We start from the raw sequence: 27,031 nt of genomic DNA on the forward strand, positions 1-27,031 counted from the left end.
TGCACCATTTGACTTTAATTGAGTCGGGTAAAAATTCTCAAGGGTATAGTTTTCAAATGAACATGACCAGACAACATATATAACAGAATCTTAAAATGAAATTTATGATATTGACAAGATTTACAACACATTTCAATTTCGTTTCCTTTGAAATGTTCCCAGTTCCCAGTTCTGTATGCCATGAACCCGACTTTCAGCACTTTGATTTTTAGTTTTATTCTTATAACATTCAAGGAAGTTATGGATATTTTCATTTTACATTCAACTGTAATATTATGGACTTAGTCATTTTCTTTTAGATTTTGTAATGACCTGTTCCCTTACAGAGTGTTTAGTTTGCATAAGTTTAGTAGAGGATATAATGGAACCATCAGTCCATTTGTCTGTCTGTCTGCCCATCTGTCTGTGGATATGATTTTGTTAATAAAAGATAAAATGCTTTGTTCACTGGCTTATGTATCTTAAATAGTTATTCATAAAATGATATTCAGGAGTTATATTTTAAAAGCATATATATCTTAGATATTCTGAATAATATTCTATACTACTGCAGAATAATTAGTCCTGCATTTACATTAATTTCTCTTAAGAAAACAGAGTTCCAGGATCTTCATATCAAAAGGGTGTGTTTCTTCTTCAATGAGCACAGATTAACTTATTTCTCACCATCCAATGTGCCCTTATGGACATTGGTGTGACCCTTTGTCTATCTGTATAACACCTTGATTTCTGGATGATAATCACCATTTGAGCTTTATCATTTAATTTCATGTAAGAAGAAATTGTTGCATTAGTTGATGGCCATATTGTGTACAATTGATAGTATTACCAGTTCACTTGTTCATGCTTGATTGATCATTTATTTTGATTTGGGAAAAAGCTATATAAACCACAAAATACATGTACAGTCTACTCTGGACATATGGAAATTCAGGAGACTGACCTGAATTGTTCATTTTATCCAATGTTCAATATAACCGATCTTGAACTTGGTATATAAATAATGTTACTGGGGATTTATTTTGACCTCATTATAATAACAGATAATTCAATATAAGTGACTTCAATACATGTGGAAGAGACTGTATAGTGATGCATTTAATTCTGTCATTTTGTGTATTCATTTATCAGTTACAAAACATTCTAGTTCTAATATTTAAGCAGATTGATCAAGTGACAATATTGAAACATACATTAATTTCCATGCATTCATACAGGAATGGAGGATATTTGTAGCAAAATGACCTTATTTAGATGTCTGGACACTATGAGAGAACTATACCCAACAGATTATGACTTCTATCCCAGAACTTGGTATCTTCCTGCACAGTTTGAGAAATTTTCTAGTGAAGTTCAGAAAATGAAAGAGAAAAGAAAGAAACTGAGACAAACCTTCATTATAAAACCATATGGTGGATCTAGTGGTGAGGGCATTTATCTTTTGAAAGAACCCAAAGATTACATTTCTGCATACCCTTCCAAGAGAGGCATGTGTCATGTAGCCCAAGAATATATGGCAAATGTTTATCTCATTGATGATTTCAAGTTTGACTTCAGGATTTATGTTGTGCTGAAAAGTTTGGAACCTTTAGAGTTCTACATCTGCAAAGAGGGCCTGGCACGATTTTCCACTGTGCCATACCAGAGCCCAACTAAGAAAAACATGCATGAGACTTTCATGCATTTGACTAACTATTCTTTGAACAAGAGAAGCAAAACCTTCAGTCATTCTGAAGAAGTGGATGAAGGTAGTAAGAGGACATTGAGCAGTGTGATGAGCAGAATTGATATGAATGGGCAGGATAGTAGACAAGTGTGGGAGGACATTGAAAATGTAGTGTGTAAGACAGTTGTGGCCATTGTTCCTGAGGCAAAAGTTGCAATGCATAGATCCATAGCTCCTGGAAAATCAGATCCAACATATTTCCAGGTGTGTATGATATACATTGTATATGAATTATGATGTAGTGAAACTAGACTATTGTACAAACAATTCAACCTACATATATGCAAGTTAAGCAAGTTTTCAAAGTTTATTTATATTAAAGCCCCCCCCGCCCCCCCCCCCCCCCCCCCCCCCCCCCCCCCCAAGATTTATGTCCAGAATTAGTTCTAAGTACAAAGTAATCAAACATACATTATTTTGCTTAAGCCAAATTATGCTAATTTGATTAAAAGTCACTAAATACTGGTAAGTATACACATGCAGTGATTTGTAAAAATCACAAAGTATGTGTACATTGCACTAGTCTGGGTAAATGTAGAGGAGATCACAAAGTATGTGTACATTGCACTGGTCTGGGTAAATGTAGAGGAGATCACAAAGTATGTGTACATTGCACTGGTCTGGGTAAATGTAGAGGAGATCACAAAGTATGTGTACATTGCACTGGTCTGGGTAAATGTAGAGGAGATCACAAAGTATGTGTACATTGCACTGGTCTGGGTAAATGTAGAAGAGATCACAAAGATGTCACGTGTTCAGTTTACCAAACCTTCGGTGTATGTTTTCAGTCATCATTGGTCTTTTATCAAACAGGTGCTGGGCTTTGACATCCTTCTCCTGAATGATTTAAAACCAATTCTTTTGGAAATCAATGGAAGCCCAAGTCTCTTTATGGACAGCGAACAAGAGATTTCTCCAGGAGTAACAAAGTATGTCCGAAGCACCAAGGATGAGGAAGTGAAATTCCCTCTGATCAGGGATACCTTACTCCTTGTGATGTCACCTCATAAAAGGAAACACTGGTAAGCAGTTAATGAAGATGAGGTACAGGATATATTATATTCAAAATGATCTGACGTCTGTTTTTCCATGAAATGAAGATCATTCATATACTAATATTTACATTTTCAAATGTTTTTGCCTTTGATATCTTTAATATTTGTAATGATAGCTAGTGGTGTTCCAATAATCAATTATAATCGAAAATCAGTCGATTGTTGGCACATTCTAAGCGCTTGATTATGAAAATTTTATTCCAATTAATTGGTTTTTAGATTTTGTTTTCTTGACGACTTTAGTTTTTGAAGAATATTCCTGCCGTGACCTATCTATCAACCTTAAAGTCTTTTTTTATCTATATCCATACCTGGAGAATAAAACATGTTCGCATGGTCGGAATAGATGTACTTTTGATTCAAACATATAAACGAAGGAACATCCATCAAACAGAATCTTGATCCAAGCAAATTTAAGCCACATGTGTGAAAATGTAAATAGAACCCGCTTTCAAAGGTCACTGTTACGTGCGTATTGTGTTTTCAATTGGTGATAATAGATTTGTTTTTGTTCGTTTTTAATAAAATGAATTTCTTTCCTAATTTTTCCTTGCTGAATTTTAATTATAATTATATGTTAATTATGCTGGATCATCATCAGTTAATGACATGCAACTTTGATATACGGGGATATAACTGAAGTAAATGATATAATATCCATTCTTTGGCGCTTTGACCCTTCTAAAACCGTATTGGCTTTTAAATATATATATATGTGTGTGTGTAATTGAAAAGAATAGCAAAATACACACAGAAAATGTTCATTTACACTTTTTCAGCAATAGAAACAACAAATATAAATGTACAAAATGTTTATTTCTAGTAGTACGATTATAATTGATTATTAGTTAGTTACAGTAAACAATCATTGATTATGAAATTCTTACCTATTCCCATTACTAATGATAGCCATTTCTTCATGAAATATGCTGCTGTTGTGAACAATGCATGTATGAGTCCTGATAAATATAGTACATCTATTTTAACAGCTGGGAGTTCTGACAGAAATGAAAGTAAATGTAAATATAAAAAATAAATATCATTTTTGAAAATACATGAGGATACAAACTGTAACATTTCACGCGGTGCATACTTTTCATGAAGGGCTTATAAATGCGCTTAATTCATGAAAAGTATGCCGGTGAGAAGCATCACAGTTCATACCCTCATATATTTTCAAAATGAAATTTATTTCTTAATTATCCAGTCAGTATCCATTTTTAACTCACCTGAGCCGAAGGCTCAAGTGAGGTTTTCTGATCAAAATTTGTTCGTTGTCTGTCGGTGTCAGCGTCGTTGTAAACTTTTCACATTTTCATCTTCTCCAGAACCACTGGATCAATTTCAAACAAACTTAGCACAAAGCATTCATGGGTGAAGGGCTTTCAAGTTTGTTCAAATGAAGGGTCATGCCCCCTTCAAAGGGGAGATAATCACTAAAATGCAAAATTAGGGTAGGGTCATTTAAAAATCTTCTTAAGAAACACTGGGCCAGAGAAGCTGACATTTACATGAAAACTTCCTGATATAATGCAGATTCAAGTTTGTTCAAATCATGGCCTCCAGGTGTAGGTTGGGGCCACAACAGGGGATCAAAGTTTTACATAGAATTATAAAGGGAAAATCATTAAAAATCTTCTTCTCAAGAACCACAGAGCCGGAATAGCTAAAATTTACATGAAAGCTTCCTGACATAGTGGAGATTCAAGTTTATTCAAAATATGGCCCTAGGGATAGATTGGGGTCACAATAGGGGAGCAAAGTTTTACATGGGAATAAATAGAGAAAATTTTCTCAAGAACCATTGGGCCAGAAAAGCTGAGATTTACATGAAAGTTTCTTTACATAATGCAGATTCAAGTTTGTTAAAATCATGGCCTCCGGGGGTAATTAGGGCCATAATAGGGGATCAAAGTTTTTCATACAAATATATAGGACAAATCTTTAAAAATCTTCTCCTCAAGAACCACTGAGCCAGAAAAGCTGATATATACACGAAAGCTTCCTAACATAGTGCAGATTCAAGTTTGTAAAAATCATGGCCCCCGGGGTAGGTTGGGGCCACAATAGGGGATCAAAGTTTTACATACAAATATGTAGGGAAAATCTTCTTCTCAAGAACTATTGGGCCAAAGAAGTTGACATTTACATGAAAGCATTCTGACAGAGTTCTGATTCAAGTTTGTTCAAATATGGCCTCCAGGTGTAGGTTGGGGCCACAATAGGGACTAAGGTTTTACATGCAAATATATATGTAAAGTTTCAGATATGGGCCAAGGTGACTCAGGTGAGCTATGTGGCCCATGGGCCTCTTGTATTGCTTAACTTTGTTTTTTTACCTATAGATTCTGTGAGCCTCAGTACTTGGGCTTTTACTGAACCATGAATGCTTGCACTGTAAATCATGTATGGACTATTTTAACTTGATTATGATGTCACATCTGCTTATATAACTCGCTGATTATGACATCACATCTATGTAGTACAATAAATTGACAGACGCAAACACTTCTTCTACTACCAAAAATGTAAATGAATGTGCACAAGTGCATAGAATTTGAAACATTTTGTAATGAAAAGGTTATTGACTGAATATCAGGAAGTATGCCCACTATCAGTCATGATGTGCATGTGGAAGCAGACCTTGCAAACTTGGTCTACTTTCTGGATATAATGACCTTAGGTGAGCATATTCCCCAAATATTCATTAAACAATTGGTAAACTAAAAATGTTTTCAGTTTGATATTTCACTTCAAATCTATATTTATCTTTTTCATTAATGTCTTTAATATAATAAAAGTGCATAGTAAAGAAAGGATTTTCAGTTTATCAAAGTCATTTGTTTAACAGTGAAAAGAAGAGAAGAAAGAGAATGATGCATTTAAAGAAATTAAGATCTTCCCATGATTCCCTGATAGCACGACCATCTTCTGAAGTGATGACATGTATCCAGACTTATGATGATAAAGAGGTGCAGGATGTTGAGAAAGGAAAAGAGGAGGTGGAGGACACAATGAACCAACAAATGTCAGATCTCTATGTGGATGTAGACTTGCCACAGTTTATGGGTATGTTGCATAACTTTATATCTTAAAATTTAGATTAACTGAATTTTAAATGTATTGTTTTTTCTTCTATTCTTTTAGGTAAACCTTTCATTATCCATGCCCATCTGTTGTTGTGTATCATTTTGTACGCTTTTGAACATTTTGACCATGTGATGGGGCCAAAACTTAAAGAAAATAATGTAATCTTTAAAAATCTTCTTTACTCCTGATCATATAGCAGACAAAGAAGTGCATATTTGAGAAATGCATTTTCTTTTTGAAAATACATACATGTAAGGGTATGAACTGTGATGCTTCCTGCCATCATACTTCATTAGGACAATAGGTTGAAGGGGATGGCTCATGTACTAAAATTAGAAATGAATTATATTTTTGAAAATCTTCTTACTCCCAAACATCTAGCAGACAAATAGTGTATAATTATCAGTAATATGCATGGCCACAGGAAACAAAGTTTGAATAGTATATAGGAATTACCATGTCCTTCCATCTGTTTATATATATATCCATTGTCCTTCCATCTCACTTCTCCCTCACCTTAACTTTGTAGTGGGTTCATATATTTGAAACTCTTTCTTGACACAAAGATTGCGGACCAGGCATTGCATCATGGTTCTATATAAATACCACAGTCAGAAAGAGCATATCCTAAACTATTTTACCTGGTACACCTCATATTTAAACATAGAATTTAAAAAAAGAAACACAGGAAAGTATTTAATATTCCCAGAAAAACATAAGAATAACTAGACATGATCTCGTTGCGAGCACTCGCAACGAGTAGGTCTTCCATCTGATTTCTGATGAGATAACATCTTGATTGGGATAATTCAATTAGTGTCATGAATGACTATATGAAAGGAATGAGCACCTAAATTCTGGATTTATCAATTTTATTTGACTGTTCAAGCAAGCTATTAAGCCTGCGGGTCTGTTTCTTGATATTGTTAGATAGATCTCACTGACCTGAATAACTTCTAATCAATATGTAATATCATAAGTTTCTCGAGATAAAATCTATTGATTGCAACACAAATTGGACTGTTCAGGCAAGCCATGAGGCCTGTGAGCCTTTTTCTTAATTTCATTCGAAAGATCTTGCAAATCTGAACAACATGTCTTATCAAAAGTTTCTTGAAAAAGTTATTGACAGCGACACTAATTTTACTGTTCAGGCAAGCCATGAGACCTGCAGACCTACTTCTTGATATCATTAGATAGAGCTTGAAACTGAACATATTTTGTTCTATATGTCTTGTCAAAAGTTTTTGAGAAAAAAGTTATTAATTGCAAAACAAATTTGACTGTTCAGGCAAGCCCGTGAAGACACCTGCTGGCCTAGCTATTTCTTGATATCTTTAGATAGCTATAGATCTTGCAAAATTGAACAACTTTTATGCTACATGTCTCCTCAAAAGTTTCTCAAGAAAAAAGTGATTGATTGCAACAGCAATCTGACTGTTCAGGTGAGCCATGAGGCCTGCGGTCTTATTTCTTGATATCGTTCGAGAGATCTCACTAAATTGTACAACTTTTGTTCTATATGTCTTAACAAGTAAAGAGTTATAATTTGAAACATGCAAAATTTGGGCACTTTTTTAGCTTGATTTTCGCACCCTGGCAAGCGTGGACACCATTTGACGAATATCAATGAAATTCCTAATGTGAGCAAAGACCCTCTGAAAAATCAACAATATCTTGGACCGGAAGTGACATCATCAAATCAAATTGAAATTTTCTCTAAACTAGATCAATATCTACTATCCCTGAAAATTTCATGAAAATCTGTTCTTGCATTTTTGAGTAATCGAGTAAGAAAAAATTATAATAGGGAAAAAGAAATTGTTGAATACAGAAGACCTTAATAATGAATAATAATGATAGAGAAAAAGAAACCGAAGAATAACAATAAGGTCTTCCATTGAAGACAGAAGTCCTTAATTTCAAAATGTTCACACAGCTATATACAATTTTAAAATATTGAAATTTATAATACATGTACATGTGTAAAAACAAATTGAATTTGAGGTTACAAGGTCAAAGGTCAAGGATCAATCTACTCTGGACATAGGAAGATATTATCTGCTTAATATCTTGAGAACCCTTTGCTTGACAGAATTCAAACTTTGTACACAGGTCCCCCTAAAAAGTAGATGACCCAAATAGATTTTGAGGTCCAAAGTTCAAGGGTCAAGCTGGTCAAAGTAAAAGTATTTTCTGATAAATGTTTTGAGAACCCTTTCCTTGACAGACTTCAAAATTAGTACATTTGTTACCCCTAAGAAGTATATATCCCTTATTGATTTTGAGATCAGATCAAAGGTCAAGGTTCAAACTCAATATAGTAAGAGATTTGTCTGTTCAGTATCTTGAAAATCCTTTGTTTGACAGATATCAAACTTGGTTTACTGGTTCTACTTAAGGATTAAATGACCCCTATAAATTTTCAGGTTACAAAGTCAAAGGTCAAGGTTCAAATTACCCTTAGGACATACATATGTAGTAAGATATTGTCTGCTTAATATCTTGAGATGAGAACCCTTTGCTTAACCCCTATTGATTTTGAGGTCACGGGATCTAAGATTAAGGGTCAATCTACTCTGGACATCAGAAAATACTATTCAAACTTGGTACACTGGTCCCCCTAAAAAGTAGATGACCCTATTGATTTTGAGGTTCAAAGTTCAAGGGTCAAACTGGACTTAGTAAAATTATTTTCTGCTAAATATCTTGAGAACCCTTGGCTTGACAGACTTCAAACTTGATACGTTACCCTTAAGAAGTATATATGCCTTATTGATTTTGGGATGAAAAGGCCAAGGTTCAAACTCAATATAGTAAGAGATTGTCTGCTCACAATCTTGAGAATCCTTTGCTTGACAGACATCAGCTGTTTCTTGTTACTAATACTGTATTTGTTTTAAAACCTCTGCAGAGCTATATTCATTTCTTTACGTTTTACATTTCGTTATTTTCCGTAAATACATTTCGCAGGTTTCTGAGCTCAGGCATGAGCGCTTTTGTGCTTAGTATATATACTACTACTGGTCAGTGTTCGGGCAGTGCGAAGTTTGTTACAAGCAACAAAGGTTACTTTTGTATTTCTGTGCCTTAGTCTTCCCTCCCACCCAGCCCATTTTCAGTTTTGAAGTCATACATGTATGTTTTCATTAGTGATTTTTCAGCTTTGTCGATTTGATGTTTGCTTATTAAAAGCAATCCTGTAACGAACTCAACCAACCTATTCACTTTTTCTGTTTTGTTTTATTATCAAATAGTCAAGAAAATGTTTATTTTTGGACAAGGATACTGAGGGAGAAAATAAGTTTTCTTATGTTGAACAATAATTGCCAGCTTGAAATAAAGCTCTATCTATTTATCTATCTGTCTGTCTGTCTGTCTGTCTGTCTGTCTATCTATCTATCTATCTATCTATACAGTGTGTTTTATTTTTATTTTGTACATTATATCATTTATCTACAGAAAACTATCATTCAGAAAATGAACATGAGCAAGAAAATGTTATTGAGGAGGGAGAGCATCATGATCCATATGAGGATGATGAACCTCACCTGGAGGACAATTGTTTAAAGCAGTTATATCCAGGTTTATATAGGGAAGAATGTGACCAATTTAGGACTCTGGAGAGAGCAGCAAGGCTCTACATCAACTTTGTTGGAGTGAGAAAGTCACCTGGAATGAGTTCATCTGCTTTCAGAACATTTGTTAGGTAACTTTCTGTTTCCAAGAAAAGGTCAGAGATAGGTACATATGTAGGTAAATTTCCATGTCCAAAAAAAGGTTAAAGAGAATTTATTTAGGTAAATTTCCATGTTGAAAGAAAGTTAGTAATAGTTAGGTAATTCTCTCTTTCCAAGAAAAGGTCAGAGATAGTTAGGTAAATCTCCATGTCCAAAATAGGTTAGAGATTATTAGGTAAATGCACAAAGTCTTAGTGATAATTAGGTAAATCTTTCTGTCCAAGAAAAGGTTAGTGGTAAGGCTACTTAAGATTAATTCTCTGGTTCTAAGGCCAATTTTCTCAAAAACAGAGGAGGGAGACTTTTTATTGTTCATTTTTATTAGCAATAAAATAGATGCCCTCAGGGAGGCATTTTTTCAAATCTCAAATTTCTTGAGGAAAAACTTTAAATGTAATAGAAGTTCTAACTGAATCATAAACACAGTAAACTTTCCTTTATCTTGGTCATGAACAACAGAATTTGAGGCCTGCATGGTCATCTGAACTAGATGACTGCAGAGCTCTAAATATATAGGGTACACAAGTTGCCGATGAGAAAAACAATAAACCAAATGATATAAACTTCAACTCTGTATTCTAGAATATTTACACATGAACAATCTACATTAATACTACCAAAGTTCATCCCAAATTATTGTAACTGAATTTTAGCTGGGTCCTGGCATTGTACCACTAAACAGAAGGTTTGTGCATTGCAATAAGCAATTTCATTGAGAATGTGCAACATTATAAGATATAATTTTTAAGTTGAATTTCTTACCCCAATTCGTAAAATGAGTTCTGTAATAGCTCCAACTTCAAGTGACTGAAAATTGTAAAACTGTCTGCACTTTCACTTTTGACAAAAAATTTATTTTATTTTACTTTATTTTAACCAGTGGCATTAAATACCCAAAAAAGATGAATGACCCAAAATGATTTAGAGGCTCAAATATTAATTTTCCTTCAATATAAAACACAAATTATGCTAATAACAAGTCTTACAAAGATACACAGCTCTTGATATGTCTAGTTGTATCCAAACCACATTACCAGTAACATTGGTGCTTGATGATTTGGAATAATGATGTCAATATGGGTAATTAGTGGCACCAGTCTAAAATGCTGTGATCCTTGTGCAGACGATTTTACACATTTTCAGAACCATATGAATTGGGTTAAGAAATTACATAAAACCTTTATTCATCAACCCAAGTGGATGTGATTTGAAAGTAACAGATGCAAGGGAATTAAATCTTTGTGTCTAAGAAAAGATTAGAGATAATGAGGTACAAAAATGAAATCTCCATGTTCTTTTAAGAAAGTTGGGGGTAGTTAGGTAAATCTCCATTTTAAAAAATGCTTTTATAGGAATATTGTGGCCTATGCTTTCTGAGAAATTTCACTGGATTCGTTTATTCTGAAATGCATTCTTTTTTTCCTTTTTGTCAAATGCACATGTGTAGAAAATAAGAATTGCAATGAATGTATCTCAATATTGCAACTAAGAACACTACACAGATAAAAGAAAAATCTAATCATACACGTACAACCTATAGTGCTCAACTTTCTTTGAATAGGAAATGCGAATTAAGCAAGAAAGGATTGACCAATGCTGCAGTGGATATCATGTACATAGACTTGCAGCGACGCTGGGACCACATGAATCCAGGCTCATCCACTACATGTAAGCCACAAGGGCAGTTGCTAATTGCTTGGTGGACTTGAGTTTTACAAAATGTCATTTTGTCTTTAAAAACTTTAAAACAAAACATTAATCTGACCACTGTAATGTCTCAGTCTGTCATCCGTCAGTTTAATAATGGCATATAACTTATGTTACAAATATCTTCCTGAACAGCAGTACATAAATTAAATTACCACACAAGTCATGTCTTTAAGAATATTCCTCTAATGGTAATGAAGAGATATTTATAACATCTGTATTCTGTTTTTCATGTGATACTTATGTATGTATAATATGTACGTCATATACACAATTCACTGACCACTTTTATGGGCACTGCCATATTTGCATCACGTGCCCGTCCACCTTCAGGGAGCTGACAACGCAGCTAGTGCACTGCTCTTTTAGCGCATTGCCACACTCAGAGTTTGAGATGTTTCTAAACAATTTTGATGTAATTTGTTTCCTTAATATTAAAGCTCGATCATAAAGGAAATTGAGTAAATCATGTTACGAGAAGGGGATTAATTGGGGCTGTGGAGTAATGCCATGAAAATCATAATCTTACCTAAAATACTGACTATATAATTTTTTTGCAATTGGTTTGTGTCCGCCATCATGCGACATGTGCCATGTGTTAATTATTAAACATTTTTAAATTCTTGAGAACTGCCATAGAAGGTGTGCATGAGATAAAGGGACCATAATAGGTATATAGGAATAGTATATGGAGTCATAATACATATATATAAGAATAGTCATAGGACTTTCTCATAATAAATTATGTAGACATACAGTGTACATGTATTGGAATCAGTTGCTTTAAGGAAATTGACATCAAACTTGGTACACTGGTACATCCTAAGGAGTATAACCCTTTTCAATTTTGCATCACTGGAGGGCATATACACATGTATGTTTTACAAACATTTCTTGTTAACTTCTTTTTGATAACTACCATTCCAATTTTTTTTTCAAATTTGTTACGAAGCATCTTTTGGACAAGGGGGAGGGGGGGGGGGGGGGCATAAATTGTAAATTTTAGGACTTCTGCAACCTGGGGACTTAGGGGCAAGGTAAAAACTGTCAAAAATCAATCTAATTAAAATGAGATCCTTTGATCCACTCACTTATATATATACACAATTGTGTAGCGATATACGTGAGCAGATCAAAAGATTTAATTTTAATTAGATTGACCTAAATTTAACATTTTTCAAAAATCTTCTCTACAACTGCATAGTGATGTAGAGCAGGAAGGCCTCTACTAAAATTTTAAATTTCATGATCCCTGGGGTAGTCCTGATGACTCCAGGGTGGGGCCAAAATTGTTATATAGTATTTTTGTGTAAAACATTTGAAAAACATCTTCTTTAATGTTATTGATACTAAATTGAAACTAAATGGATATTTAGAATGAACGGGTAATCTTTTACTAAAGTTGTAAATTTTATGATCCCTGGTAGGGGTTTTGATATCAGGCCTATGATCCCTAGCTGGTAGGGGTTTTGATATCGGGGTAGGGCTGAAATGGTCAGTAATTAAATGTGTTAAGAATTGAACATTTTTAACTTCTTGATAACTACCATTCCAATTCTTTTCAAAATTGATATTAAGCATCTTTAGAACAAGGGGGACTTAAATTGTAACTTTCAGGATTCCTGCACTCCTGGGGCCTTAGGAGTGGGGCAAAAACTACCAAAAGTTGACCAATTTTCAAAACTCTTCTTCTCTACAACCGCACATCAGTAAGAAAAACTAAATGCATTGTAGAGCAGGAGGACATCTACCAGAATTGTAAATTTCATGATCCCCTGGGTAGTGGTTCTGACTCCAAGGTGGACCAAACTTGGTATATAGTGTTTATATGTACATTATGTAAAACATTTACAAGTAACATCTTCTTTAATGCTATTGATACTAAATTAAATATATATTTAGAAGGAGCAGTATAGCCCTTTACCAAAATTGTAAATTTCATTATCTTAGAGGTAGTGGTTTTGGTTCCAGGGTGGGGCCAAAATTATCATAATAGTGATTATTGTCTTTATCATTTGAAAGACCTTTAATTTTGCTGATACTGTTATAGTATAAAAACTAAATGCATATTTAGGAAAAGCAGAAAGGGATGTGCCAAAATTGTGAATTTAGCAACCCCAGGGGTCTGACTCTAGGGTGGGTCCAAAACAGTCATATAGTGTTAACATAACATATGCCATGTAAAGTCTTGCATCAGTAACAAAATGATCGAGGTCAATCCAGAAATAAGATTGAGTAAATTTGTTTCCAAATATTTAATAAGAGTAATTGAAATAATGCTAATGATCTCCAGTCAGTATTTATGGTTAGAGTTGGTCGTCCCTCGTGTGTATTCTATGCAGAGCTTCGGGTTGGTTTGGAATCTTTACTGAAAAAATTCATGTACAAGGGCCAGTGGTCTCCTTGTCCACACAAAATGTTTATGGTCAGCTTAAGGACCCAACACACAGGTACTATATAGTCACTGTAGATCCTATACACGAACAATGCACACTTATAGACAATGCACTTTTAGCACTGGTGGCTATACACTCAAATTACAAATATACATAACTTAAGTTTCATGTTAGAAACATGCATACAAATATATGTAACGGTACTAAATACTCGTTTAATACTCCAGAATTACTCAGTCTAATTTACAAACTCAACAGTGTCATTTGTAGACTATTACTTTATGACCATAAATGAACAACATAGTAAACTGGTAATTAAATATAGAACATTAACAGTATTCACAGAAATTTACAAATTTAAAGGGAATTCTGTAAATGGGAGATTTTAGGACTAAACATTCAGATTGCAATTTATAGTAAAAAACAGTGGGTAAATGTTTACCTCAGAGAAGCTGGACCAATATTCTAGCTCAATATTGCCTTAGTAATTAGTATACATGTGCCATTTGGGTATAAAGGAAGGGTAAAAGATTTCAATACTCAAAAGAGAAGTATATGAACATCCTTCTCTTAGGACTGCCACATCCAAACTAAATTGCACAGACTGGCAATTTCAGGGTCCAGTTTTAAATCTGTATATACACAAGGCGCCACACAGGGTAAAAGAGTGTTTGATAAAGTTAAATGCAACAATCAAACCCCAAGCATACAACACTTTAACTGTAAATGACTGATTTTAATGTACACTTTCAGGGGCATTTGTGTTTTAAAAACACATCTTGTTTTATACTGCTGCTGGATATTAGTTTAGCTTATATAGATATGCAGAACTGGAAAATTGATATAGATTCCATAGCCCTTTGGGCTAGTGATACTCAGGTGACTGATAAGCCCTTTGGGCTAGTGATACTCAGGTGACTGATAAGCCCTTTGGGCTAGTGATACTCAGGTGACTGATAAGCCCTTTGGGCTAGTGATACTCAGGTGACTGATAAGGCCTTTGGGCTAGTGATACTCAGGTGACTGATAAGGCCTTTGGGCTAGTGATACTCAGGTGACTGATAAGGCCTTTTGGGCTAGTGATACTCAGGTGACTGATAAGGCCTTTGGGCCTTTTGTTTCCTGTTTATAGCTGTATTTTGTTGTAAATTTTTCAGGTTTGTCCTTCCAAGCCTTCTTAGATGCATGCTTTGAAATAGCAAGAAACAGTTTTTCTGCACCAACTAAGATTGAAATGTTAAATGGAGTTTTGAGTTATTGTGAATCTCAACTTCATCTGAAAGAAAATGAGACATGAGTTCTAATGAACAATAACATGTTGTGTGTATAAGTAGTTAATCTATCAGAAAGATCTTATCTATGATGTTTGCACAGTCATAACTAATCATGTTTTTATTTTGTTTTGGTTTATTCAGCTTAAGTGAGCTTTGTCGATCACCTGTTGTCTGTCTGTCCATCTGTAAACTTTTCATGTTATAATCTTCTCCAGAACCACTGGGTCATTGTGATCTAAACTTGGCAAAAATCATTCTTGGGTAAAGGGCTTTTAAGTTTATTCATTTCAGGATCCATGCCCCCTTGCAGGGTGAGATAATTAAATTAGCAATTTGTTAAAATAGGGTAGAGTAATTATGTCTTCCCTCCTCCAGGGGAAGACATATTGTTTTTGTACTTTCTGTCTGTCTGTCTGTCTGTCACAAAATCTTGTGAACGCTTTTCCTCCTATATGGCTTAGTGGATAGACTTGAACTTTGTACAATGCTTCATTGACATTTGTAGATGTGCATATTGTTGGGACAGGAGGATCCAATTATTTTCCTAAAAGTTATAGTGGATCTAAGAGGGGTGGAAGATGTAAAATAGCTTGTGAACACTTCTTGTATATGGCTTATCTTATAGATTTGAAACTTTGTACAATGCTTCATTACCATTTGTAAATGTGCATATTGTCAGGACAGGAGGATCCAGTTACTTTTCTAAAAAATTATAGTAGATCTAAGAAGGGTGGAGGATGTCAAATAGCTTGTGAATGCCTCTCCTCCTACATGACTTATTCGATAGACTTGAAATTTTATACAATACTTCAATGCCATTTGCAGATGTGCATATTGTCGGGATAGGGGGATCCAATTGTTATCCTTAAAGTTATAGTGGCTCTGAGGGGTGGAGGGTGTAAACTACATGTAGTTTGTGAACACTTCTCCTATATGTACCTGTATGTGGCTTATCTGAGTTCATAATGCCTAGTTCCTGCTTATGCGGAAACAACCTACTACGACCGTAAGCGCCATGCATAGGTCTTAATTTGCAGTACCACACCTTGTGCTTATAGTCGATTAAAAAGCTCTTGAGAGCTAATGTTGCTTTATGTTTTGTATATACATGCAATGTCGTCTATAAAGAAATATTTCTTATTATTTTGTTGAATAAAATGCATTAGAAATTGATGTTTGCATTTGTACAGAAAAACAATTTCTTTAGGATCCGTTTTATTCTTATATTCATTAAGTTATTTTATTTTATCACACAAAATAAACCGAACCGAAAAAAAAACCCAAAACCGAGGTTTTGTTTCCTGAACCGAACCGAAAAATGTTTGAACCGTGACAGTCCTAAAAACTGGACGTGGGTCTTCTCAGATGAACCGATTTAACGTTAGAAATGCTGTCGGCAGAACTCGAGTTTAACGCCATGTAGTACTTGAACTTATTGTAGACAGTTATGTCCTTGAACGTGGCAGATTCGGCGAAGGTGGAGTGATGGTGTGGGTTGTGATTAACACAAATTTTCGCTCAGTCATTTGGATTGATTGATTGAATATTGTTTAACGTCCCTCTTGAGAATATTTCACTCATATGGAGACGTCACCACTGCCGGTGAAGGGCTGCAAAATATAGGCCGATGGTCGCCGCTTATGGCCATTGAGCAGGGAGGGATCTTTATCGTGCCACACTTACTGTGACACGATACCTTGGTTTTTGCGGTCTCATCCGAAGGACCGCTCCATTTAGTCGCCTCTTACGACAAGCAAGTGGGTACTGAGGACCTATTCTAACCCTTATCCCCACGGGAACTCGGTCAGTTTGAATGGAACCTAAACTGATTGACGGTATACACATGTAGACGAAGTTCTGCAGTCCGTGTATGTACTAGTAATTGATGCAGCAGCATAAGCAAGGCAGTTGATTAACTTTTCAGTAAGACAACATTTGCTCCAAATAAACGGCATCAATGATCTTAATTGGCCAGCTACGTTCGTGGACTTGAACCCGATTGAACATTTGTGGGACGAGCTAGGTAGACGTGGCGCAGCCGCCAGCCTCAACCTCAGAATCCGCAGGATTACTAGTACTGGAAGAGTCACGTGTGGCAGAACATTCCCCGAAGGACCATTTAGAGTGTCAGTCAATGACACGTGGTCTACGTGCCGTTATCATAGCTAACGGTGACATACCCGGTACTAGTGATGAAAACCACATATCCCTTTTAACTTGCATTTCCCAAGTAGCCTCTCGGGAAGTAACAATGATATTCAAAATCAACGGGTATTAGTCTTTTATTATAAAAAAAATTATGTACATGTACATGTTATTGAATTAGTAAATAATACAGAAAACCCACTATAGCGTTTTAAAATCCGTCAGTATGTGTTATTAATATTCATACCTCTAGAAATATATTTCAATTTCTTGTAATTAAACTTTTTATAAACTTCTGATGTAGCTCCACCATGGTCACGTAGATCATAGTTGAAGAAAATACATTTATTTAAGAAATAAGTTCTCGTTTTCGTGGATGTTGCAGGATAACCTAGGATTTCTATTCCACGACGGCTCGGACATAATATACAGCCGGTCGCCACGAATTAGGTCACCGTGACGTCATGGCAGTTTTCGAAACGGACTAGGCCTGACAAACGAGATGAGATGGTAGGGTATACTATTATTTGAAAAAATTCAAGTATTTAGTGACTTGTAGATGTTGGCAGGTTATATCAACTGATTTTAGTAACACAGTTCAGGAAAACCACACATACGTGTAAGATGCTGAAGGTTAACATTTTTGTTCACCGCCATGTTTGTTTACATGTGTATGCAAGGTGAAGATAACGAACAGTGATCAATCTCATAACTCCTATAAGCAATACAAAATAGATAGTTGGACAAACACGGACCCCTGGACACACCAGAGGTGGGATCAGGTGCCTAGGAGGAGTAAGCATCCCCTGTTGACCGGTCACACCCGCCGTGAGCCCTCTATTCTGATCAGGTAAACGGAGTTATCCGCAGTCAAAATCAGTGTGCCAAGAACGGCTTAACAATCGGTATGAAACACTTCAGACAGCATTTGACCCAATGCGAGGTTGTACGGACGAAGTAGATCGTTATAACGACCATAGAATTTGCGAAATGCTGACTTCAATCGAGACTGTTGAAATCCCTGTACCATCAACTTGTTTGTCAGTAGCTTACCTCGATTTAAAAACTGACTATACGCAGAACAAGCTCTTGCATATCGAATCAGTTGAGATATATAAACACCATATGCAGGTGATAATGGAATATTGCTACACAAATATGGGAAGTTGACGATGGAGAAGCTGAAATCATCCCGTTTGTCATACAGTTGAGTTGTCAGTTTGCAGTTAATGTCTACTTTCAATAAAATATCTAAGTATGAAGCAGAAGTGGACGACTCTGTGGTGTCCTTTATTTCGAGCTCACAGGGATATATCAAATCGACATATGAATGAAAGTTATCATTGTTAATAGACAAAACGTCATCGATATATCTAAAAGTCGAATTGAAGGTCACAGCGAGAGATTTTTTCTTCTCATGTAGAAGTTTTTGAATAAATTCTGCTTCATATGAATATAAAAACAGGTCAGCTAACAAAGGAGCACAATTCGTGCCCATGGGAATTCCAACAGACTGTTGGAAGACCTGATCACCAAAGACCACGAATATATTGTCAATGAGGAACTCTAGCATATTTTTTATTTCAACTGTATCAATTGATTGATTGAATATTGTTTAACTCCCAAGAATATTTCATTCATGTGAAGGGCTGCAAAATTTAGACCTACATGTATGCTCGACGCTTATGGTATTTGAGCAGGGAGGGATCTTTATCGTGCCACACCCGCTGTGACACGGGCCTCGGTTTTTGCGATCTCATCCTAAGGACCGCCCCAATAGTTGCCTCTTACGACATTCAAGGGGTACTGAGGACCTATTCTTACCCGGATCCTCACGGAATTCATGTGTATCGATCTCGGAATATAGATGATTGATTTATAAATATTAAATGATAAATATTCTTCAGTCATTTATGAATTTGTTTTGCAGCATATATTGATAAATATTTATGTTTAGAGAATTGAATTATAAGTTATCGACTTGTTGTATTAGCAAGTGAGATGTGTATCAGTTTTCTCATAATCGGTTATTACGTATTAAGGTATATCGCAGAATAATGACCGCAGCATTCCTATGATCTCTGCTATATATATTCTGCCACGGTTAATGCAAAGGGTGACCGCCCAGTATTCCGACGGTCTGATAGTCCGACGGTCCGGTAGTCCGACACTGCGATAGTCCGATAATTTGTGGCCACATATAAGAGATCGCTATGTAATAGGCAGCAGAAAACAGGATTAAGTGCCGTGTGCCAGAGCGTTTTTTTACGTTACAAGAGCAAAACATCGCACAGTGGGAAAACTTTGAACGGGTTCGACCTACATCGGGTACCTGTAAAGTGCGAAACGAAACGAAACCCACCGAAACGAAATGAAACCCACCGAAACGAGACGAAACATATTGTAAAACCGAACTCTTTTAATTATAATAATTAAAGATGGTACCTTAAGCCCCTGTTAAAGTTACGACATATAAATGAAATTCGTCTCCCCATTGATGTAAGCTTTCGGCTTGACTGATACAAAGTTTTAAAAGTTGGAAGGGGGTGAGTAAGCACAAAGTACATATCCGAAGTTATTTGAATACCATGTGCAATTAGTTTCGGATCCATAAATTTCAGAACAGAGGGTTACAGTTCGGCATAAATACATGTTTTAGTATTTTTTGCTCTAAAGACAAATCTATGTATACATGTGGATATTGTGTTTTTGTATGTAGTATATCAAACGGTGGATTCTGAGTATGTCTTCTCGTTCTCTGTAATTTCTGCTTCCCTTGTTCATAAGCCTTTTGAGTTTACAAAATGCTGACCTCCTCCTGATATTATTGCATAAAAAAAAAATAAAAATCCGTCCCGTTTTCAATTCCCCGTCTTAGCAACACCACAAATGTATAGAGTTATATTTAGACTCACTACATATCAATAATAATTTTTAATAACACATGTATATATATCTTACCAAATTGCATTCATATAATATGGTATACTATCTAACCTTTTCCATTATTGAAAGTACTCGCACCTCAGCAGTTAGAGATAAAATAAAAGGTTAAGAGCTTTTCCTGCTTTCAAATTTCTCAGACACCAGTTTCTTCAAACAATGTATCTATGCCCATAGGCGGATCCGACGCCAGCGACCCCACCCCGTTGTTTAGTGTGTTTCGCCAGACCTCTGAGACTGTAACTCTCCGTTCTGAAATTTATGGATCTGAAACTAATTGCACATGGTATTTAATCAACTTCGGATATGTACATTTTGCTTACTCACCACCTCCCCCCTTTCCAGCTTTTAAAACTTTGTATCAGTCAAGCTGAAAGCCTACATCAAAGGGGAGGCGAATTTTATTTATATGTGGTAATTTTCACAGGGGCCTAAGATACCATTTCTAATAAAAGAGTTCTATTATACAATCTCTTTCGTTTCGGTAGGTTCGTTTCGTTTCGGTGGGTTTCTTTTCGGTAGATTTCGTTTCGTTTCGCACTTTACAGGTACCCACCTACATCTACATGTATATATTTCGGCATCGTCGGAAACCCACGGTCGATTACGCTTCGTTCCTTTCTCCATCACCCATGGGTTCATTCATCCCTACTCGCTCGTTCTCATGAATAATTAATGAGGCAATTTGATTGGGCGCTCATGGAAAATCCTAAGCGAATTTGTCCAATCAAAAAGACGCTTTCAGCCCAATTTCTTATAACGATTACTTTGATTGGACGATACTTTAAAATATTTATTCATGAGAACGAGCGAGTAGGAATGAATGAACCCACAGGTGATGGAGAGAAGAACGAAGCGTAATCAACCGTGGGTTTCCTACGATGATATTTCGAGAAAAGTTTTAATTCAATTAGTGTTCAACGTATTAATAAATCTGGGTTTGGTTGCAAATGAAAGAGAATAGAATTGAAAGGGGAAGAAGTCCATTTAATTTAATAAAGGAAATATGATGTCATAAAGATTTAGTTACATCTGTTACACTGTTCGACGTATCACCGGCAGTTTATTGCATGACAGAAAATCAAAAACCCCTATATTATTCACTAAATTAGTTATTCTTAAGGGGAGGGAACTTTGACGTTGAACAGCATTTTAAAAAAGTCATCAGAAGAAGAACGCCTGTTGATTTAATCAACAGGTTCCTTTTAAGTTGTGTCGTATAGTATTTGTCTTTGAGATTAATTCGGTTTTGTTCCTGTTTGTTTGCTCGCATGATTTGTACATGAGTACCTTTTCAGCAATGGTTTCTTTTCCAGCTACAAAAAAATATTTTGAACGTAAAGAAACTCCAAAGAACACAGTTCAAAATGGTTATGAAGTGTAGGATATACTTTTTAACATGGACATACGAATTTTCAATAATAAATCCTCATCAGCATTTATTTAATCAACTAATTATAAAAACCAAATTTTTGTTCAAATTCAGTAACCGAAAATTAAAAATTGAAGCTAAGTGATGCTGTGCATAAAGAACTTTTTTCCAAAATTTTGATCATCGTTTTATACCTATAGATTAAGATATTCTTAGAAATTCAAATAAGGCATTGGCGTTACCTTATAGCTAATAACAAATTCGTCCGAACAAATAGCTAATTCGTCCGAACAAATTGCTAATTTGTCCGAACGATTTTCTATTTCGTCCGAACAAATAGCTAATTCGTCCGAACGAATAATATATTTTTATATGGCCTTTCTACGCCGCCGTAAGTTCACACTTGAATGATTTTGGTCAGAAATTGATGGTCTGATTTATAATCAGGCCGTGTCGATTTTGGCGGTTTCTGGTAATTTCCAGAAAATAATGCCTGACATGAATAAATTTTAACTCTATTAATTAAAATTTTTGGTGATGGTCAACATGTCAGACTATCGGACCGTCAGAATATTGAACCGTTGGACTACCGGCCCATCGAACCGTCGGAATACTGGGCTTAAACCAATGCAAACATAAAAGGAATACCGCGGTCATTATTCTGCGATATATATTGTATCTGTATACATAATACATGTAACTAATTGTGAAAAAATTGATACATATTTCGTTTGCACTTCCGTATTTTGCTAATGCAACAATAAAGTCGATAATTGATAATCAATTTTATAATACTAAAAATCAATTAATATATGTTGCAAAACAAAGTCATAAATGACCGAAGAACAATACAAAGCAAACGTCTCCTTTCCAAGATCGATACACATTCAAACAAAGATGGCGATGCACAGGCACGTTAACCCTCTTCCCCGTATGTGTAGTTTTCTTGGACTGTATATTCAAAGCAGTTGATATAACCTGTCAACATCTAACTAAATACTTTGAAAAAACCATCTCGTCGTTTTCGGCAGCAAAACAAAAAGGCCTATACTATAGTGCGTTTCGGAAACTGCCATGATGTCACGGTTACCTAATTCGTAGCTGTATAGTTAAACAATATATTTCTGAGCCGAAGTAGTATAAAAATTAAGTTGTTTTTGTGGATGATGCAGGATAATCTCCTCGGTCTCGAAATGTTGTTTGAAATATAAAAGGATTGGCTTATATATTCCAAAACATTTCGAGAAATAGGAGGTTATTCTGCAACATACACGAACATCTTACCTCATCGTTTCCGCGTGTCGATACTGTTTATTTCACTAAGGGTGATCCGGTTTTCCGGAAAACAGCTGGTTCCACATTTCCAATAGCATTTACCTGAATAATGAGGAGTTAAAAAATCTCAAAATTTCAAATTTTAGAGCGATTTTTATTACTCGCTTATTTAAATGTTTATTTAAGATTATTTGTTCTACTGCATGCAGATGACACAATATTATCCCCAGAAACACCAACAGAACTTTAGTATCGATTGGATGTGTTTCATAAATATTGTAAAACATTGCACTTGAAGGTCAACAGTAATAAGTCCAAAATTATTAATATGTTTATACTTTATAATAGTAGTAATATCATAGTTAAGTTATTTTTGGTAAACGTACTTCCACTACCAACACAGATTTTAAATATAACAATGAAATTCTTGAAGTAGTTGATTGCATTCTTCAAAACTTTATTTTATACGCAACAATTACAACAGTCCTAGGTTTAATTACATGAAACAGATTTCAAATGATTGTGGATTATCCTACATGAAAGATGAAGATAACGAACAGTGATCAATCTCATAATTCCTATAAGCAATATTGCAGAATGCTCAGCGACTTAGCTTAAAAATACATGTGCAGTTTTTCACATTTTGTACATGATCAATTCAAACATAGTTGACTAGTGCTATTTATAATTCCTTAATGAAAAGGATGTAACTGCAGTATTTTAAACATACAGTCTGTATTGAAAAGTACTTACTTAGATTACCTGAAAAACATTTGAAATATTCTAGTAAATTTAGAACTCGTAATGCAAGATAACCTATAAAAACAAAGGGATAGAGAGAGGCATACATAGATAATGTAGAATTTGTCAACTATGTAACAAAATTGAGAATAGTGGTGAATATCATTTATGTATTTAGTTGATTAGTGTTGAATATCATTTATGTATTTAGTTGATTAGTGTTGAATATCATTTATGTATTTAGTTGATTAGTGTTGAATATCATTTATGTATTTAGTTGATTAGAGTGGAATATCATTTATGTATTTAGTTGATTAGTGTTGAATATCATTTATGTATTTATTTGATTAGTGTTGAATATCATTTATGTATTTAGTTGATTAGTGTTGAATATCATTTATGTATTTAGTTGATTAGTGTTGAATATCATTTATGTATTTAGTTGATTAGTGTTGAATATCATTTATGTATTTAATTGATTAGTGTTGAATATCATTTATGTATTTAGTTGATTAGTGTTGAATATCATTTATGTATTTAGTTGATTAGTGTTGAATATCATTTATGTATTTAATTGATTAGTGTGGAATATCATTTATGTATTTAGTTGATTAGTGTTGAATATCATTTATGTATTTAATTGATTAGTGTTGAATATCATTTATGTATTTAGTTGATTAGTGTGGAATATCATTTATGTATTTAGTTGATTAGTGTGGAATATCATTTATGTATTTAGTTGATTAGTGTTGAATATCATTTATGTATTTAGTTGGACTGATACATCTGTAAGACAAGCTAGGCGATACAATGTTTTAAAGTATTACTACATAAAACCCTAATATTCATAATCAACTATTTAATGTAACTAATAGAAATACATTAATCAGATTACATAAATTTATAAGAATTATGGCGAGAGTTAGTTCTCCATGTTAATATGCTTGGTTTTGTTTTGTAATATTTGTAAATGCTTTACTTCTTTGTATTGCAAGAAAATAAGCCATTGATTGATTGCATGATCATTAAATGATGGTTTTGTTTTAGATTATAACGAATTCTGTAATGAAGAATGAATAAAAAAGCAAAGGATGATATATCAAGTTTCCGTTTTTAATCAACCTAATGACGTATTAGAGATTAAGCATTCGAAGTCTACTCCTTGGACAGTAATGTTATATGACTTAAGGAAACATGAAAAACAGTGACAATGAAGAAAATATTGTGAAAGTTTCATAGTTAAACAGTGGCCTATAAGCTTTTGTAATTTATCGGTGCATGCATGAAAATTATCAATGCTTCATTGTGTACATATAGTGCTTATGGAATCCATTCTGCTTCTCTTGCTTTCTGGGTTCTCTTCATCTTTTGCTGAACGTCATCTGGTGTTGTCATGGAGATTTATTCTTTATTAGGGCTGAAGTCACTTAAATGGGATGAGTTAGTAGAGTTGATGGCAGTTTCGTGTTGAGTGGTATCAAACTCATTGAGCATTGGGTCTGAAGCTGAAGGTAACACAAAAACAGGTGGGTAGGCGTTAGGATAAACGATTTAATCACTGGGGGGAAGATATGGTACTGAAGAAAGAAGCAACATCTTCGGCAGTAATTCCACACAAGTCACTGGCCTGTATTAAAAGGTCCACACCACTGTCCACTTGCAATAAAGGCTGAAGGCAATGTTAATCTCATCGTCGCAAACCACGGGTTATTGTTTCACTCTGAAATAGAATGAAACAATAACCCGTGGTTTGCTACAAATCCACTTCTCGGAATCCACTTCCTGTGCAGAGGAGGCACTTTTGCCACGGGAGTTGAGAATTGGTGGGAGAGATGGTTGATGATTTCTGTCCCTGTGATGAAGCACTGATGACATTTAAGTCGGATGTGGTGGTGAAAAACGGAGCACGTTTGCTGTGAAACTTGCTGGATGAGGAAAATGTTTGTGGTGAAGTGGATTCAGAGGACAATACTATGGATGGTCCATGTTATAGAGCAAGAGGTTGGTTACATAATCATGAGGAAACACAATTTGATGCAGATAAATAATATTTCGACTTTGAAACACTCTGGGTATTGTAGAGAGAAGGCACAGAATCTGAGAGCAGGTTCTGTAGTTGGATTGTGTTGCTGGGTGACTTTTGTGTATCTGCAATTTCTGCTGGCAAGAGACAATATGCATTGTTATTGTAATCCTGGGTCACAGTCTGGATCAGGGTGGAAGGAAGGCTTGATTGAGGGCATTCCTCTGCAAGGATATCCTGGAGCGAGCTGAACATGAGATTGCTCTGTATATGGTTGGAGAAATGGAAGGACGAGGGTTTCGAGGCTGTTTTGTTGTTCTATGGCTGAAATATGGTGTTTTACTGGTCTCCTTGGAAAGTGATGGCAGAAGGTAAGAAGGTATTCTCTCTATCTGTTATCTGTGGATAAGCAGGGAAGCTCTGTTTGTAGTATTGGGGCAGAACATTTGGATAGGTGCTGTACATCTGAGAGGCAGGGCACTGCTGCTGCATGTACTTCTGATCTCTCCTGTAGAAGTCCTAGTAACTCTGTGGGATGCATCTGTTGCCAGGGTGAAGAAATTTGTCTTCCATTCTTAAGCTGCGGTCAGTACAGTCGGAAATAGGTGCTGAAGAAAGTCTCCAATATTTGATTTATGAAGAATTCTTTTAATGTCTCGATTGAACATGCACAATAATTCCTAAAATAATTTTCAAGACATAATGCTTCGAGTTCAAATTTGATGACAGCTTTGCAAAAATCATGTTGTGAAGATGCAGACTGAACAGTCCAGTTTATATATACCTGGTGATGGACAGGGTATCTGTTACCTGAGACTCATGTCAACCTCCTCCTCACTTCTCCTTACAGAACCAGTAACTGCAATCCCTAAGCTTGTCTTCATTGTGCAGTATATCAATCTGCTTCCAGCGAACTGATATACATAGTAATTTAAATATAATTACACTCTCAAAATAACTTCATATTGCAGTTAAGTTTTTCCGATGGATTTAGAGACCTGTAATTGGGTAATGAGTAGATTAATTTTATAATTGGGTAATGAGTAGATTAATTTGATAATTGGGGAGCCCAGGTGAGGCAGGTATCCTGGGGTATAATTAAACTTGGATGATAAATACGGAATTATTTGACTCTAACATCACGCTTAGATTGAAATGATTATCCTTTAAAGGTAGCTTTAGAATTAGAAAAAGTTAATTGCTTTTGAGATCTTATTATATCGTCACTATAATTTATATCTACACTATACAATGTGTGTCATTTGATGAGAATAAACATTGTCATTGTACTGAACAAATTTATTCAAAATTTGATTTAAGGACGTGTTTAACATATCTTTTATTTGGCAGGAATACGAAGCCAAACTCTTTGCCTTTATGTAGAAGCAGATCGGTTATACCACTACATATGCCAGAAGTGGTGTAGATTAAATGTGAATTCTATTCTAATCTAAAGAACGTTTAATAAATTTGAAATCGCAAAAGTTCTCTCAAATTGACAGCATCAAAACGTCTGACTTTTCAACACTTTACACGACCATTCC

The 27,031-nt window shown here is 35.1% G+C and overlaps 1 protein-coding gene across 1 annotated transcript in view; it reads left to right on the plus strand.

Moving 5' to 3' along the window:
• Window positions 1-16,161, plus strand: part of LOC130051747 (tubulin polyglutamylase TTLL11-like) — a 23,357-nt gene extending 7,196 nt beyond the window's left edge. The window contains exons 3-8 of the mRNA XM_056154330.1: window positions 1,218-1,930; window positions 2,540-2,748; window positions 5,633-5,850; window positions 9,334-9,580; window positions 11,173-11,279; window positions 14,872-16,161. Of these exons, the coding sequence (XP_056010305.1) occupies window positions 1,218-1,930; window positions 2,540-2,748; window positions 5,633-5,850; window positions 9,334-9,580; window positions 11,173-11,279; window positions 14,872-15,011 (1,634 nt within the window). The 3' untranslated portion in view covers window positions 15,012-16,161. The remainder of the gene's footprint in view (window positions 1-1,217; window positions 1,931-2,539; window positions 2,749-5,632; window positions 5,851-9,333; window positions 9,581-11,172; window positions 11,280-14,871) is intronic.
• The last annotated feature ends 10,870 nt before the right edge of the window (window positions 16,162-27,031 follow it).

This window comes from Ostrea edulis, chromosome 2, assembly GCF_947568905.1.
Source record: "Ostrea edulis chromosome 2, xbOstEdul1.1, whole genome shotgun sequence".
Taxonomy (NCBI): Eukaryota; Metazoa; Mollusca; class Bivalvia; order Ostreida; family Ostreidae; genus Ostrea; species Ostrea edulis.